Source organism: Ailuropoda melanoleuca, chromosome 9 (genome assembly GCF_002007445.2).
Source record: "Ailuropoda melanoleuca isolate Jingjing chromosome 9, ASM200744v2, whole genome shotgun sequence".
Classification (NCBI taxonomy): Eukaryota; Metazoa; Chordata; class Mammalia; order Carnivora; family Ursidae; genus Ailuropoda; species Ailuropoda melanoleuca.
In genome coordinates, this window is record NC_048226.1 from 41833428 (window position 1) to 41850344 (window position 16917).

A 16917-nucleotide genomic window follows, 5' to 3' on the forward strand; every position below is an offset into this window, starting at 1 on the left:
GTGCAGAGGCTTTTTAGCTTGATGCTGTCCCACTTACTTATTTTTGCTTCTGTTGCCTGAGCTTTTGTCATGTCTAAAACATTATTGCCAAGACTGATGTCAAAGAGTTTTCTCCCTGTTTTCTTCTAAGTGTTTTACAGTTTCCAGTCTCACATTTAAGTCTTTAAAATATTTGAGTTGATTTTTGTGTATATTGTGAGATAAGTATCCAATTTCATTTTTTTGCGTGTGGATACACAGTTTTCCCAAAACCATTTAATGAAGGGACTGTCCTTTCCCCATTGTGTATTCTTAGCAGTCTTGTTAAAAACTAGTTGACCATGTACGCATGGGTTTATCTTTGGACTCCCTATTCTATTCCGTTGGTCCATGTGTCCATTTTTATGCCAGTACCATACTGTGGATTACTATCACTTTGTAATATAATTTGAAATCAGTAAGTATGATGCCTCCAGCTCCATTCTTTCTCAAGATTGCTTTGGCTATTAGGAGTTTTTTGTAGTTCCACAAGAATTTTAGAATTTTTTTCTATTTCTGTGAAAAATGCCATTGGAATTTTTATAGAGATTGCATTGAACCTGTATATCACTTTGTATGGACATTTTAGCAATATTAATTCTTCCAATCTATCAGCATAGGATATCTTTCCATTTATTTATGCCTTCTTCAATTTCTTTTATCACTGTTTTATAGTTTTCAGTGTACAGATCTTTTGTCTTCTTAGTTAAATTTATTCCTAAATATTTTATTCTTTTGAAGCTATTGTAAATAGAATTTTTTTTATTTCCCTTTCAGATAGATCATTTTTAGTGTGAAGAAGTGCAACTGATTTTTGTATGTTGCTTTTGTATTCTGTAACTTTACTGAATTTATGTATTAGTTCTAACAGGTTTGTGTGTGTGTATGTGTGTGTGTGTGTGTGTGTGTGTCTTTGTGTGTCTGTGTATTTGCATGGAGTCTTTAGGATTTTCTATATATAGGATTATGTCATCTACAAACAGTGATAATTTTACTCTTTGTTGATTTGGATCTCATTTATACCTTTTTCTTGTCTGATTGCTTTTGCTAGTACTTCCTGTACTATTTTGAATAGAAGTGGCAAGGATGGACATCCTTGTCTTGTACTGTATCGTAGAGGAAAAACTTTCAATTTTTCTCCATTGATTATGATTTTACCTGTGGGAGTTTCATAAATGACCATAATTGGGTTGAGGAAATTTCCTTTTATACTTATTTTATTGAGAATTTTTATTAAACCATTTAGATGATAAGGGTTTAATATCCAAAAAATATAAGAAACACATATAATTCAATAACAAAAAACAACAAAAAACCCTAAATAATCCAATTAAAAGATGGACAAAGAAACTTAATGGCCATTTTTCCACAGAAGAAATGGTCAATAGGTACACAAAAAGGGGCTCAACATCACTAATTATCAGGGAAGTGCAATCAAAACCACAATGAGATATAACCTCATACCCTTAGAAGGGCCTTAATCAAAAAGATAAGAGTTGGTGAAGATGTGGAAAAAAGAGAACCCTGTACATTGCTGGTGGGAATGTAAATTAGTATGCCCATTATGGAAAACAGTATGGATGATTTTCCTCAAAAAAAGTAAAAATAAAACTTCCTTATGCTCCAGCAAGCCCTCTTCTGGATATATGTTCTAAGGAAATGAAAGCATTGGGTCTCATTCCTGATTTAAGAAGGAAAGTTTTCAATTTTGCATCATGAAGTATAATATTTGCTATAGGTTAGTATGTGTCAGTGTGTATACACTTTTTTTAGATTAAGAACATTTTCTTACCTTCTGAATACATTGAGTTTTTTTAAAAATTGTGAATAAATGTCAAAATTTATCAAACATTTTAATCCATTTTTTAATATTTTTCTCACTTATTATGTTAGTGTGGTTAATTTCACTGGTTAATTTTTGAGGATTAATCTGGTATTGCATTTTGCAATAAACCTAACTTGATAGGGATCTTGGTAAAAGTTTGTTTAGGATTTTTACATCTATATTTATAATTCAATTGGCTTATTTGGGCAAAAAAAAGTTTTCCCTTTAACACAATTCTGTTATGCATTGGAATCAACATTAGCTAGCCTCATAAAATGTATTGGGGAATATATCCTGATGGATGCTCTGGAAATGTTTGTGTAACATTGAATTATTTTTTTAATGATTAGAGGAATTCAGTGGTGGAAACATATGGACCTCAAAATTTCTTCATGTGAAGAAATTTAATTTCTATGAATTTAATTTCTTTAATAGCTATGTAACTACTCAGATTTTCTATTTCCCCTTGTGACAGTTTTGGTAAGCTTTATTTTTTCCAGAGATTTGCTCATTTCATTTGAATTTTCAAATTCATTCTTACAAAGTATTTGTAATATGCTCTTATAGCTTTTAGAAAAATGTGTTCCAGTTCTGTAGTGATGTCTCTTTTTTAATTAATTATTTTGTTGATTATGCAGTCACACATTATAGATTCAAGGTCAATGGACATGGTTCTAGCAAGTGATGGGAAAAATGTGAAAGACTGGGGATTATGTTTTAAAATCACCACTGCCAGCAATTAACATATATTAGACATTCTAACTGTATGAAAAATGTGCCCCACCTCCATTTTCCAACCGTTTGTTTCTGTGTATCATTGTGGATGTTTTATTCTGAACTATGTTCAAGTTTATTATTTCTTTCTTTAATGCTATCAAATCTGCTGCTTAACATATATATTGACTTTCAAATTTCAGTTACTATATTTATTTTAGCATTTTCATTGGTTTATTTTTAGTGTCTAGTTCTTTCCAAAAACTCTAAATATTGTCTTTCATTTCTTATTACCCATACTTATTTTAAAATTTGTGTTTAAGTCCATTATTTGATTCCTTGTGGGTCTTTCTATTCTCTGTCATTTTCTCTTGGTTTTTGATCACATGGCCTTGTCACCATGTTTATATATTTTAGATTAAGTGTGAAATTGTATATGAAAAATTGCAAAGATAATTTGAGGCCTAGAATGATGTTATCTTCTTCCAGATAGGATTTTACTTTGTTTCTAGGGTATTAGCAATCTTAGGTTATTTGAATTCAACACATAGTTGAGAAGATTTTAAGTATTCATTGAGAGGGCTGGTTTATTTCTATTTCACCCTTATTCTTATAGTGTGGCCCTACAGAGTAGCAACCCCAAACCTAGGAAATTAATCTGGGTCATCTTCCTCAGTAAGCCTGGATCCCCAATTTTTGTCCTGCCTGCCTATGAATCATTTGCAAGTTGTCAACTTCTCAGGACTTTCTTCTGCAACTGGTAGATACCTTTAGAGGAACCACGTCCTCAAATTCCATGCTCATTTCTGTTTATTTTCTTATTCTCCTGGATATTGACCATTTAATACCTTATTATTGATAGATCCTTGATGCTCTATCTGAATAATTGACCCAAAAAATCCTGGGTATTAAATTTCTAACTTCAATATATTTCATAAATGTGGGCAAAATCAGAACATTTTCACATAATTGCATTTAGTTTCCAAAGACTAAGAAAACTTTCCTTTTTCATTGCTTGAATTTGTGCCAAACATAGTGCCAGACACATAATATATGCTTGCTATATATTAGTAAATTCTAAGTTTTTACTTTACGTTAAACATATATCATATACAATGGTTTCTATTTGTGGAAAAAAAAAAAAAGGACAATTTATCTTCAAAATCACCAGGACTTGTTTCTTGCTTCTTATTGGGTTTTCTACTTACCTTTACTGATATTATTTTTAATGACACTGTTTTCACTCCTGTGTGGTATTTGTTCCCAGATACCTGCTATGTTCTTACTGCGACTGACTAACGGACTCACTTTTTTACTGTGACCATACACGTGTGTCATTTAATTATCTCAGAGGGAGGCTGGTTTTCTCTTTCTAGATGTTATGAAGGAGTGGGAAAAACTAGGAGTCAGAAGACTGTAAGGTGCTCCTCCATCCCTGTGGTCCCCAGGCTGGTAAATTGCAGAGAACAGGCTCATACTCAGGCACATCTGCAATTGCTCGGTTCCAGATTTTAATGTCAGAGGTACATTAACTACATGGGAGTAAAGGAGAATGCTTTCCTTTAAGAGTCTGTGCCAAATAATTTTTGCCTTTTACTTGCTAACCAGGAATAATGTGTCTTCACTTGTGAAGCTACAGCTCATTTTTCTGATTTTCTTAATTATTCTATGGCTATTGAATTCAGCTTGCTGCTTCTAATATGCCTTGGCACTGGCAGAGGAGAGAAGGATTTTATAGTCCTACTTTGGGGCCAAAAGAGTGACCTCTCCCTTGGGAGGTTCATGGGTGGTATGATTATCTTTTGCTGTGTTCTTATGTATTCTCCCAGGCTGGAAGATTTCATCTCATTTCTAGTAATTGGGGTACCTGATGTCATACCATCACTGATCCCAACCCACCTTTTTATTTCACTCTCCTTTTTCCTCTTCTTTCAAACGTAAGTGCTTATTTACCTCAAACTAAAGGAAAAAAATCAAAGAACAAACTATTTCTTCCAGAAGATGCTCTATTTCCACTGTCTGAGCTAGACTAAAAGTGACTGGCATAGTCTCCTAAAAGGTGGAATAAAAGCTGAAATGTATTTGTTATTAGGATCTGACAAGAAATCCTAGCCTGAAGATGGTCATTGGGGCTGAAGAAACTATTTGTGTAGGCATAATAAAGAGGGTATATGAAGATAGAAGAGGAGTTCTAAGCACAGAACTTCAGAAATAGGGCCTAATAAGTCCTTTCATGGAGAAAGTTAGTGTCTATTCTAATAAAAAAAATGATTTAATAATGAATTAGGAAAATTGTCACCTAGGCTAACAGAAAATAGAATTAGAAAGTCTATTTGGGGGGGGCACCTGGGTGGCACAGCGGTAAAGCATCTGCCTTCGGCTCAGGGTGTGATCCTGGCGTTATGGGATCAAGCCCCACATTAGGCTCCTCCGCTATGAGCCTGCTTCTTCCTCTCCCACTCCCCCTGCTTGTGTTCCCTCTCACTGGCTGTCTCTATCTCTGTCAAATAAATAAATAAAATCTTTAAAAAAAAAAAAAAAGAAAGTCTATTTGGGTAATTAGAATTATGTCATTCCATTTCTTCTTATAACTTATTATGAGTAATTGACATTTTAAGGCTTATATAGAAACACGTGTCTCCAAAAGAAGAAAAAATGGAAGAGAACTTATTAAATTTTTTGCGGGTATGTGCTATGTAGTATTTCCTTTAATCCTTGTGGCAGCTTAATATGTAGGTGGTATTACCCTGGTTCTGTAAACTCAGATCTGTTAAATATCCTTTCCCAAGGATACACAAGAAGTGCAGTCTACATTCTAGCTCAATCCAAGGCCATATGTTCTATTCCAAAAATGTCATTCCATCTCCATAAGCTAAAAAAAGGAGGGAGGGGGGATGTGTGCATAGTTAGTATCAAGAGAGGAATTATTTCACTGAGTGCAGAGTTTGTATCATAACGAAAATCCTATAGAGCATGAAAATAAGAAAAAGTGACATATAAAGAAACAAGCAGTAATACATTTGGGTAGAAAATCTGCTTTTAATATAAACTTCAACTTGATTTAGTTAAATTTACACTGTGTTCCAAACTGTTATCTACATGCAAAGTCATCCAGAAAATTAAGGGAGGCACACATGATAAACATAAAAATTAAAATTTTGACAGAATAAAATAAATAACATTTAGTAATTACATTAAGCAAGTTTTAAATCCCATAGTTAGATATTAAAAATAGAACAACTGTTCAAAGCAGGCTGCCAAAGTTTTAAAAATGAGTTGTTTTGAAATGTTGACTAAATATCCCAAAACTATATATCAACTTCAGTATAATTAAACATTCTTCAGACCAAAAACATGGCTTTTCTTTATATTCTTAAACATATGTTGTATGTGACTTTCTCCTTCATATTAGGACACAAAGGATTATCCATTTGTTAACATTTAAAATAATTTTCCAAAAGTTTCTACTAGCTATGCAAGGCTTCATAACATAAGTTGCTTCCACGATTTTAATCCCAAAAATTAACCTATTAGGGAAAATTTATTCTTAATGTTCTTATTTTACATTGTAAGTATTCAACACATATTTATTTAATAAATATATATATTCACTATTGATTTTCTTAATAAATATTTACTGAATGAATTGAACAAATGAAGGAATGAATAAATTTAGTTCATATTGTTTAAGTGACCTTTGAAGATCACTTGAGAAATGGCCAAGCCTGAGCCTCTATCTTCTGATTATTCAGGGAGGCCCCAATGTCTAGAAACATAGACATATATATGTAATAAGTGGTTTATCAGTCTACGCAACAGAACATGATATGTTCAGTGACATTTCATATGCTCAGTGTGTTGTTCCTCTGTTGTAATGATAATTTAGTCAGAGTTGCAATGAACATAGAGCATTAATGCAGCATTTACATCTATCCCTACATATGCATTTGTGATCACTTCCTTGGGTAATTTGTATTGTCATTTTTCACTGAATAGACCTGTACCTGTAGCATTCAAGAAGAAAGTAAGCAGGTTCTAATCTGTAAACAAAATATCACCTTTATTTCTAGACTTTATGGCTACTCTCGCTTGCTCTTTCTTCCCCCCACCAAAGGTGTTTTGTTTCTTAATCCCCCTAAGTATGGGTAATAATGAGCCATCCCCCGTATAAGCGGTACTGCTTCACAGAGGGAAGCCGGTAAGGCTGGATACCTAAGTCAGTTGCCACACAAGAGCAAGTGTTATGCCAAAGTTCAATTCAGAAACTTGAGATCAATTAATTCTGTCTTTATTTCTATTATCCTCGGCCACTTTACCTTGCCCCCACTACCCCTATCAAAATAAAATCTCCTCATGTATTTGTTTTCTTAAGCACTGTGGATATATTTCCCAGATCTTTCCACTGTGCCCTGTGGAACTGGGATTTTATTTGCAAACTGATTGTCCATCAGTGCTATTCAAAGAACACTCTTCATGTCCCCCCACCCTGCCAAACCACTTTCTTTTGCCTTATTTGAAATGGCTCCTAGAAAATACTGCTACCCTTATAACCTTTACCAGGAGAAGCTGCTCCTTCTTTCAATTGCCGGTGTTAAATACCATGAAGGAACATTAACATTCTACCTGAATTCTCTTCCTTTTTAGGCTCATGCCATTTGTCTGGCTGTCCTGTTTCTTTCCTTGCCACTATCATCCTACCTATCACTTCTATTCTTTTGTGTGGGGTGTTTACATTTGATTCCTTGCTTTTCTCTCTGCTCCAATCTTATCATTAAGAAAACTTAACTGCTACTTGGCAGACTTATCCAATGCTTTACTACTTTACTTTACAAAGAACTAGAGTTCTTTGGCCCTCTCAAATGCAGTGATCCAAGGTAATGCTTTTTTTTTTTTTTTTTTTTTGTCAAATATGAAATAGCATCCAACTCTAAAATCTTAGATTTCTAGAATCCATTCTCTGTCCCAAACCTTCTGCCCTTAAGGTTATCTATTTCCTTCTAAACCTACACTTCATTCTGGTTTTACACCTGGACACTTCACTATTTTTTCTTCAAGTGTATCCAACCACAGCTGGCTTCATCTTTCACTCAAAGTCCATGCTACACAGAGCAGCGACATACCCAGTGTGGCCCGCAAAACAGCAGCAGCATCTCTTTGGAAATTTTAAGAAATGCAATTTCCTTGGACCCCGCTCCACAACTGCTAAGTCAGAAACTCTGAATAGGGAAGTCTGGCAACCTGCTTTTTAAAAAACCTTCCAGATGATTCTAATACACTTAAAATTTGAGAACCACTAATACAGAGCTTTGATTCAAGGCTCTCTTGTAAGCACCTTGAATATCTTTGGGTGGTAAAGAACATTTAAATATGAAGTCATTATTTCATTGAAAACCCTTTCATGTGTAAGATTTCTAAAAGTTTATCAAGTTCTCCAGCTTTATTCAGCATCCACTTTCCACATACAATCATCACTTTCAGTCCAAATTTTTTTGTAGTTCCTATCTATCTGAATTTGAATACTACAAAACTACAAATATCCACTACTTAATGAATTCTTGCAAAGGTGTTTCCCTTACAATCATCCTCTGATGGGGATACTCAGCTAATTTGCTCAAAGTCATGTACATAGGAAGGGGTGGAATCAGAATTTGAACTCAGGTCTGTCTGAGTACAAAACTCATGCTTTTTCAATTTTGTTGCTGAATTATGTGAGACAGCAATTGCATTGATATGAGTGTTTGACTCTAGTTAGAACAGAACTTACCAATGGATCTGTATAGGTTTTTAAAAAATGAGTTATATGAAAATCTAATGTCAAATAACTCTGATAAGTATCAAGTTAAATCATTTTATTTATTTAATATATAAATTTGTTTATTTAACTTTGATAAATATCAAGTTACATAAGACTTCTAAGAGCCTTTATTTAATATGGTGTGTATTTTGATTCTCCAGAAAGAAGATGTGGTATGTTGCTGTCCAAAATTCTTTGACCAAGGAACCATTTTTTTGTGGATCATTTGTATTAACACCATGCAGGACTAGCATTCCAAGATCTGCTTTGGAAAACTTGGACTTAATCTATTTCCTTTCTCTTCAAGAAATGTGGAATTGCTTATCTCCCTTGATCCCTTTAGTTCATCTGCTTTTATCCTCCATTCTCTTTCCTCATTCTTTTAAACTAGAATACTCTTGTTCCTTTATCCCACCAGGTACTGCCCTCCTGCCTCAGGCATGCGTTCAGAGGAACTGCATTTAGCATGTAATGTTATGTGCCAGGCATTGTGAATAGAGTGTATATGTATTTAAATGCACTACTTTTATAAATCTCATAATAACTTTGTGATGATGACGTTAAATTGCAAATATGATAACATCACTATTCTGTGACATATATACAAATCTAATACTGACTAAGTTGTGTTAGGATAGCCACCTGAACAGTGTTACTTTTTTGCTTAACCCATGCTGGACATAAGAATTATGTATATGATTTCTGTGAGATCTTCCTAAGTCTGCATATATATTCATAACACTAGCTGGAGGGCATTTTGCCCTAGATTTTATTTAAAAATCAGCAGAAGTTTGAATTGAAAATGACTGGAGTATGGAATAAGAATATACACACCATTAAGCAGCTAACTTATATGTAATTGCAGCTCACTATACTGTAGATTTTTGGTATTAATTTTGATTAATCTTCACTAGAAATTGTTTAAATTGCTAGGGAATTATGTTTAATAGATTTTTTTTTCCTGGTCCAGCATATTTTCTCTTTCTCTTTCACTGTGCAGGTTCTGCTGATCTTCTCCTTTGTGTTCCATGCTCTTCTTGTCCTACCCTGGTCTACTCTGGTATGTTTGCTCAGGGCACTTAATACCAATGTCATGTAATTATGGGTACTATCTACAACTGTTTCAGGTTCAGATATTTTTAATGCATAGTTCTGATGACCTCTAATGAGAAAGAGATTTCCCTCCTACTCTGCATAATATTACCTTTCTCTTTTTGCGATGTTTTATGGATCTCAGGCCTCTCATTGAGCCTGTATTCTCCAATGCTGAGGAAGTGGGTTGGGAATTTAAATCCCTTCTCCTTGGCAGGAAAATCACTTTTAGATAGAATCGAAATGAAAATATATTCCTCCACTGTGTGAAGATCATGGACTTTATGACAACATTAAATATATCTTAGAGATGCAGAGTCTTAGAACAATTTTATATCCATGGACATGAGGCTACTATAGGAACTGAATACATAACATGAATAATTTATAGTTTCTTCTCTCAAGTGTGTCACAGAGAGAAGTAAAAAGTTGAATTTGTCCTTAGCATTCACAGAATCACAGGGTATCAAAATTAGAAAGAATTTTAGAACCATCTACTTATCTTCCAATCTAATGCTGATCTCTTCTCTGCAATGCCCCTACAAAATAGACATTCAATCTTTACTTCAATATTTTGAGTAATAGGAACTATACTATCTCCTGTGGCTGCTCATTCAATTTTATTCTGGTCTAATTGCTCATTAACCTAATAATTCTATATTAATAACTCACCCAAAGAAATAATTTATGCGGTGCTTTACTCTGTAGTTTATAGAATATTATGTTCATCACACATGTTTTATAATAAAACAGAAAAATTTATATTAAAATATGGAAAACATGAAAAGATGTGAACAAGCCAATGACCAATAAAAGAGGAATTGATTAAAAAAGCATAGCAATATATATAATGGAATACTGTACATCTTATGAAGGATGAAATACATATATATTCACTGGATAAATACATGTGTTTATACTGATATTAACTGGATCCATCTATCTATATTTTTATAAATATATATATATATATATTCTGATGTGGAAACATTCTTGTAATAATGTTACATTAAAATGTGAGTTACAAAACAGTATATTAAATATAATTCATTTTTTGTCATATGCAACGCACAGACCCATACACAATCATATATTTACGTCTTCAGAATACTGTCTGGATTGTTACAAACAAAAATGTCTTGAAAAGATATTTGCATCCCCACATTCAGTGCACTATTTACAATAGCCAAGATACAGAAAAAACCTAAGTGCCCATCAACAGATAAATGGATAAAATGTGGTATACATATACAATGGAATATTATTCAGCCATAAAGAATGAACTTTTGCCATTTGCAACAACATGGATGGAATTTGAGGATATTTTGCTAATCAAAATAAGTCAGAAAAAAACAAATAACATCTGATCTCACTTATATGTGGAATCTAAACAAAAACAACAACCAAGCTCATAGGTACAGAAAACAGATTGGTGTTAGCTAGAAGCAGGGATTGAGCAAAGTAGGTGAAGGTGGTCAAAAAGCACTAACTTCCAATCATGAAATATATAAGTCATGGGGATGTAACATACAGTATGGTGACAAGTAAGCAAAACAGTGTTGCATAAGTTATACAAAATATTTAAAACTTACTTTAAATGAGATTATTCTCTTTTGCTTCAAAATCTGAATCCTTGTAGCTGCCTTCTTTCTGGTTCTTTTTGTATCACAGACAAAAATTTTCTCTTTCTTCCACATCATAATTCTACCATCGTAGGAACACACAGGTCATGTTCTTTTCTTTAGTCCTTCACATGTTCTTTGTATAACATGTAGGTATACGGCCCTTCTATCCAAAAGATCTAAATAAGTAAATCATTCATTTGATTCATATTTAATAGATACCTAAAATAAAACAGAAACTGTGCCAGAGAATAACATGTCACTATCATATGTGACATAAACTTGCTGAATGATGAAGTCACACATTGAGCATGATTTACATAAAACACTGCAGATTATTGTTATGTAAGCATTAGGTTGAGATAAGTGCATGCAGCAGGAGATTTCTACCTTGACTAGTAGTCAAAGTGCCTAGAGAAAGTGATATTGAAGATTAAGTTCTAAAGGAGTAAGAGTTAATTAGATAAAGGAGCTAGCTGGGGTTAGTTGGGGTAAGTAAAGCATTTCAGATAAGGGAAAAGTATGTGCAAAAATAACTGGATTCCCTTCTTTCCTCTTTTTCTCCCTTTCTCTTCTCCTTCTTTCCCATTAAACAAATACTTATTGAGCAAGCACCATGTGCAAAGTATGCTTTCAGGTCCTGTAAGTAAGTTGGAGATTGATATTTTTCAAAATTTCAAAGTATTTATGGTCTAGTGGGTGAATCAGAAATATTAAATATAATAAATCATATTAATATATTAAATAAATATTTAATATAAATATTAAATGTAACAAAGCAGGAAAAGAAACATAAAATATTCTAAGAGCACGGATTTTTCCCCTTGATATCATAATCATATTTTTCTAGGAAAAAAATAAAGGAATTCTTTTCAATCAAGCAGTATGGTCACATAGTTCCAGTGATGAAGTAAGGACTCGTACAGCCTGATCTATCTTATGCTGCTCTAGCTTCCTAAATTCAGCTTTCATAATTCCTTCCACGATATTAATTGTGCACATCCCTTGCAAGTATTTCTCATTGGCTATATTTCTCTCTCGGCTCCCTCCTATAGGAAGGGAGGGAAGCCAGTCTTTTTCAACAGACCAAGATAGCTGTAGAATATCTACTTCTAATTAAATATACCAAAAGGGTTTATACAGGTACCAGAAATTGACATCCTGGCAGCAAAATACAGTTGATAGGGGTGGCACCCTAAGGTCAGTGCCATTGTAAAAGTTCATACAGAGTATAGGAAAGCATTAAGGTCCCAAACTTTCTTTTTAATATGTTGCACTATAGATGTATTATTAAGCATATTTTCTTTTGTTTTGTTTCTCCCCTACAGGTCTGTGAAGCAGGCAGAAGTTGCAGGTGGTCCTTAAAGAAATTGCAATTATTCAAATCCTTATGTACAGTTCTAATTTTATTTACTATGTGTAATCATTTAGAGAATGGTTATTTTTATAATATCAATAATAAACAAGTACTCTTATAACCAGGGGGTGCCTAAATGTGTAATCAGAGAACACTAACCCTGGCAAAGGATTCTGGGTGGTCAGGATGTCTGCTGCCTTTTGACATGGTTAGTGTCCTGGGTTTAGATTACTTTATACCTAGTTATTAAGATTACTATTTGATACATTAAATATTGCCCGATTCAAATAACTTTGCTTAAAATTTTTCTGTATTTTAACTTGTGTAGGGTTTTCTACTTCTTATATTTTTATAATATTTTCTCATTTTTTAGATTAATAAACATTATACTTACCCACATGTGCCAAGATGTGCCATTTGGGTCTCTCTGGAAGGTAACTGTTTGGTGTCATCACCTGCCATGTGTGTTTTGTGCAGCAGCGAGAGATATATTCTCTACCACTGCTCCTTCCTGTGATTATCTTCCCTGTTCCTATCAAAACAAATAATTGGTATGTTAATTCAATAAAGCAGATCAATGAGGAATGAAATGCATGCCCCAAAGCATATGCAATGAAAATTGTTTGACCAATTTTTCCATGACTGAGCCCGATTAAGATCATCCATTTTGCATTTGATATATGCTCGCTTTTGGAATATATTATGCATTGATGCTAAGTGAATGGATCTAAGTAAATCTATTGAGTATCTCTATTGTCTGTTTTATCTTATTTGTCTTAATCTAAGTTTGCATTTTGGACCTTTAAGCATATGGTTAAATTATAAAATTGCCTGTATTACTGTCAAAGAAACAATATTAAAGGCCAGAACATGGCTAAAGAATAAACAAAGAAATTCTGATTGTATGAATGACATTATATTCCTAAATCAAATAATATAATAAATTTTCTTACAGTAACAATTTCATGTGTACAGAAACGTGAGACAAATTAATTTTCATAAAATTTCTTGGTTTTTATAGGTAGAAACAAATTAAAGGATTAGAAAACAGTATATTTTTGAGCAGAAGAGACAGAAGTCAAGAGAAAATTTATGGGATCAGAACCCTCCCCTATTTGAAAGTACTTATGATAAAGAATATCTCCAAAAATATTCAACTGAGGATCCAAATGTTTCCTCTATTAGGAATAGACTTTCTTTAAAACATGTCATCCCCGATGCCTTCATCTGAGCCATATTTTCCTCCAATCTTCACTTGGTCAGTGTTTGTCTGTGTCTTGCCCACTGACATTTTCCTGGAGACAGTCACACTTCTGAGTGCCACACCAACCTCAGGAATCAGATTGACCGGGATATCAGAATGTATGTTGCTGAGAATTCTACCAAAGACATACAAAGCTGGACACTAATGAAAGTAGTAAGGATAGATTTTCATCAGTGATAAACTATTACAATAGAGAAGAGGGTCCAGCATTAACTGAACTCAACTTCTATTTGTGCAGAGGTGACGGCGTATTTCAAAGGAAGAGAGAAGCAGTAAGGATGGGAATTGCCAGAGCTTGAGGAGAGTCAGGGAAATGGAAATTTATGAAAAATAGGAAGGGGTGTTGACCTATATAAAACTCATTTGGATTTGCTTATTGAAGTTTGACTTCTGTCCTTCCACAGAGACTGGGAGACAGGGGTTCTATCTTCAAGTGTTGGCAGGAACAAACAGTAAATTCTTTTGACAGCCTTGCACTTTCCCAGGAAGGAACTTAAGGGGGCTGCAACCATCATCCTGGAGATTCTGCCTTGACTGTTAGAAAATATGTTTGTGTTTGTTCATATCTTCTAATGTGGGAGTGGGTTGGAGCGGATGAATTAATTTGGCTTCAGAATCTGTAGTTTTTATAGGCTGAGGTTGAGGCCTGGTCAAGAAGAGAGCTCAGGGGAGCCAGGCAAGAGTTTGGTCAAGAAGAGAATCTCCATCAATGCCAGCCACACACACACACACACACACACACACACACACACACACACACATACACCACAGTCTCTGCCCTGTCTTNCCTGTAAGTAAGTTGGAGATTGATATTTTTCAAAATTTCAAAGTATTTATGGTCTAGTGGGTGAATCAGAAATATTAAATATAATAAATCATATTAATATATTAAATAAATATTTAATATAAATATTAAATGTAACAAAGCAGGAAAAGAAACATAAAATATTCTAAGAGCACGGATTTTTCCCCTTGATATCATAATCATATTTTTCTAGGAAAAAAATAAAGGAATTCTTTTCAATCAAGCAGTATGGTCACATAGTTCCAGTGATGAAGTAAGGACTCGTACAGCCTGATCTATCTTATGCTGCTCTAGCTTCCTAAATTCAGCTTTCATAATTCCTTCCACGATATTAATTGTGCACATCCCTTGCAAGTATTTCTCATTGGCTATATTTCTCTCTCGGCTCCCTCCTATAGGAAGGGAGGGAAGCCAGTCTTTTTCAACAGACCAAGATAGCTGTAGAATATCTACTTCTAATTAAATATACCAAAAGGGTTTATACAGGTACCAGAAATTGACATCCTGGCAGCAAAATACAGTTGATAGGGGTGGCACCCTAAGGTCAGTGCCATTGTAAAAGTTCATACAGAGTATAGGAAAGCATTAAGGTCCCAAACTTTCTTTTTAATATGTTGCACTATAGATGTATTATTAAGCATATTTTCTTTTGTTTTGTTTCTCCCCTACAGGTCTGTGAAGCAGGCAGAAGTTGCAGGTGGTCCTTAAAGAAATTGCAATTATTCAAATCCTTATGTACAGTTCTAATTTTATTTACTATGTGTAATCATTTAGAGAATGGTTATTTTTATAATATCAATAATAAACAAGTACTCTTATAACCAGGGGGTGCCTAAATGTGTAATCAGAGAACACTAACCCTGGCAAAGGATTCTGGGTGGTCAGGATGTCTGCTGCCTTTTGACATGGTTAGTGTCCTGGGTTTAGATTACTTTATACCTAGTTATTAAGATTACTATTTGATACATTAAATATTGCCCGATTCAAATAACTTTGCTTAAAATTTTTCTGTATTTTAACTTGTGTAGGGTTTTCTACTTCTTATATTTTTATAATATTTTCTCATTTTTTAGATTAATAAACATTATACTTACCCACATGTGCCAAGATGTGCCATTTGGGTCTCTCTGGAAGGTAACTGTTTGGTGTCATCACCTGCCATGTGTGTTTTGTGCAGCAGCGAGAGATATATTCTCTACCACTGCTCCTTCCTGTGATTATCTTCCCTGTTCCTATCAAAACAAATAATTGGTATGTTAATTCAATAAAGCAGATCAATGAGGAATGAAATGCATGCCCCAAAGCATATGCAATGAAAATTGTTTGACCAATTTTTCCATGACTGAGCCCGATTAAGATCATCCATTTTGCATTTGATATATGCTCGCTTTTGGAATATATTATGCATTGATGCTAAGTGAATGGATCTAAGTAAATCTATTGAGTATCTCTATTGTCTGTTTTATCTTATTTGTCTTAATCTAAGTTTGCATTTTGGACCTTTAAGCATATGGTTAAATTATAAAATTGCCTGTATTACTGTCAAAGAAACAATATTAAAGGCCAGAACATGGCTAAAGAATAAACAAAGAAATTCTGATTGTATGAATGACATTATATTCCTAAATCAAATAATATAATAAATTTTCTTACAGTAACAATTTCATGTGTACAGAAACGTGAGACAAATTAATTTTCATAAAATTTCTTGGTTTTTATAGGTAGAAACAAATTAAAGGATTAGAAAACAGTATATTTTTGAGCAGAAGAGACAGAAGTCAAGAGAAAATTTATGGGATCAGAACCCTCCCCTATTTGAAAGTACTTATGATAAAGAATATCTCCAAAAATATTCAACTGAGGATCCAAATGTTTCCTCTATTAGGAATAGACTTTCTTTAAAACATGTCATCCCCGATGCCTTCATCTGAGCCATATTTTCCTCCAAGCTTCACTTGGTCAGTGTTTGTCTGCGTCTTGCCCACTGACATTTTCCTGGAGACAGTCACACTTCTGAGTGCCACACCAACCTCAGGAATCAGATTGACCGGGATATCAGAATGTATGTTGCTGAGAATTCTACCAAAGACATACAAAGCTGGACACTAATGAAAGTAGTAAGGATAGATTTTCATCAGTGATAAACTATTACAATAGAGAAGAGGGTCCAGCATTAACTGAACTCAACTTCTATTTGTGCAGAGGTGACGGCGTATTTCAAAGGAAGAGAGAAGCAGTAAGGATGGGAATTGCCAGAGCTTGAGGAGAGTCAGGGAAATGGAAATTTATGAAAAATAGGAAGGGGTGTTGACCTATATAAAACTCATTTGGATTTGCTTATTGAAGTTTGACTTCTGTCCTTCCACAGAGACTGGGAGACAGGGGTTCTATCTTCAAGTGTTGGCAGGAACAAACAGTAAATTCTT

At 33.9% G+C, this 16917-nt stretch overlaps 1 protein-coding gene across 1 annotated transcript in view; it reads left to right on the forward strand.

Moving 5' to 3' along the window:
* C9H8orf34 (chromosome 9 C8orf34 homolog) overlaps positions 1 to 13069 on the forward strand; it is a 366424-nt gene extending 353355 nt beyond the window's left edge. The window contains 2 exon segments of the mRNA XM_034668153.1: positions 9352 to 9411; positions 12394 to 13069. Of these exon segments, the coding sequence (XP_034524044.1) occupies positions 9352 to 9411; positions 12394 to 12401 (68 nt within the window). The 3' untranslated portion in view covers positions 12402 to 13069.
* Positions 13070 to 16917: the final 3848 nt, after the last annotated feature.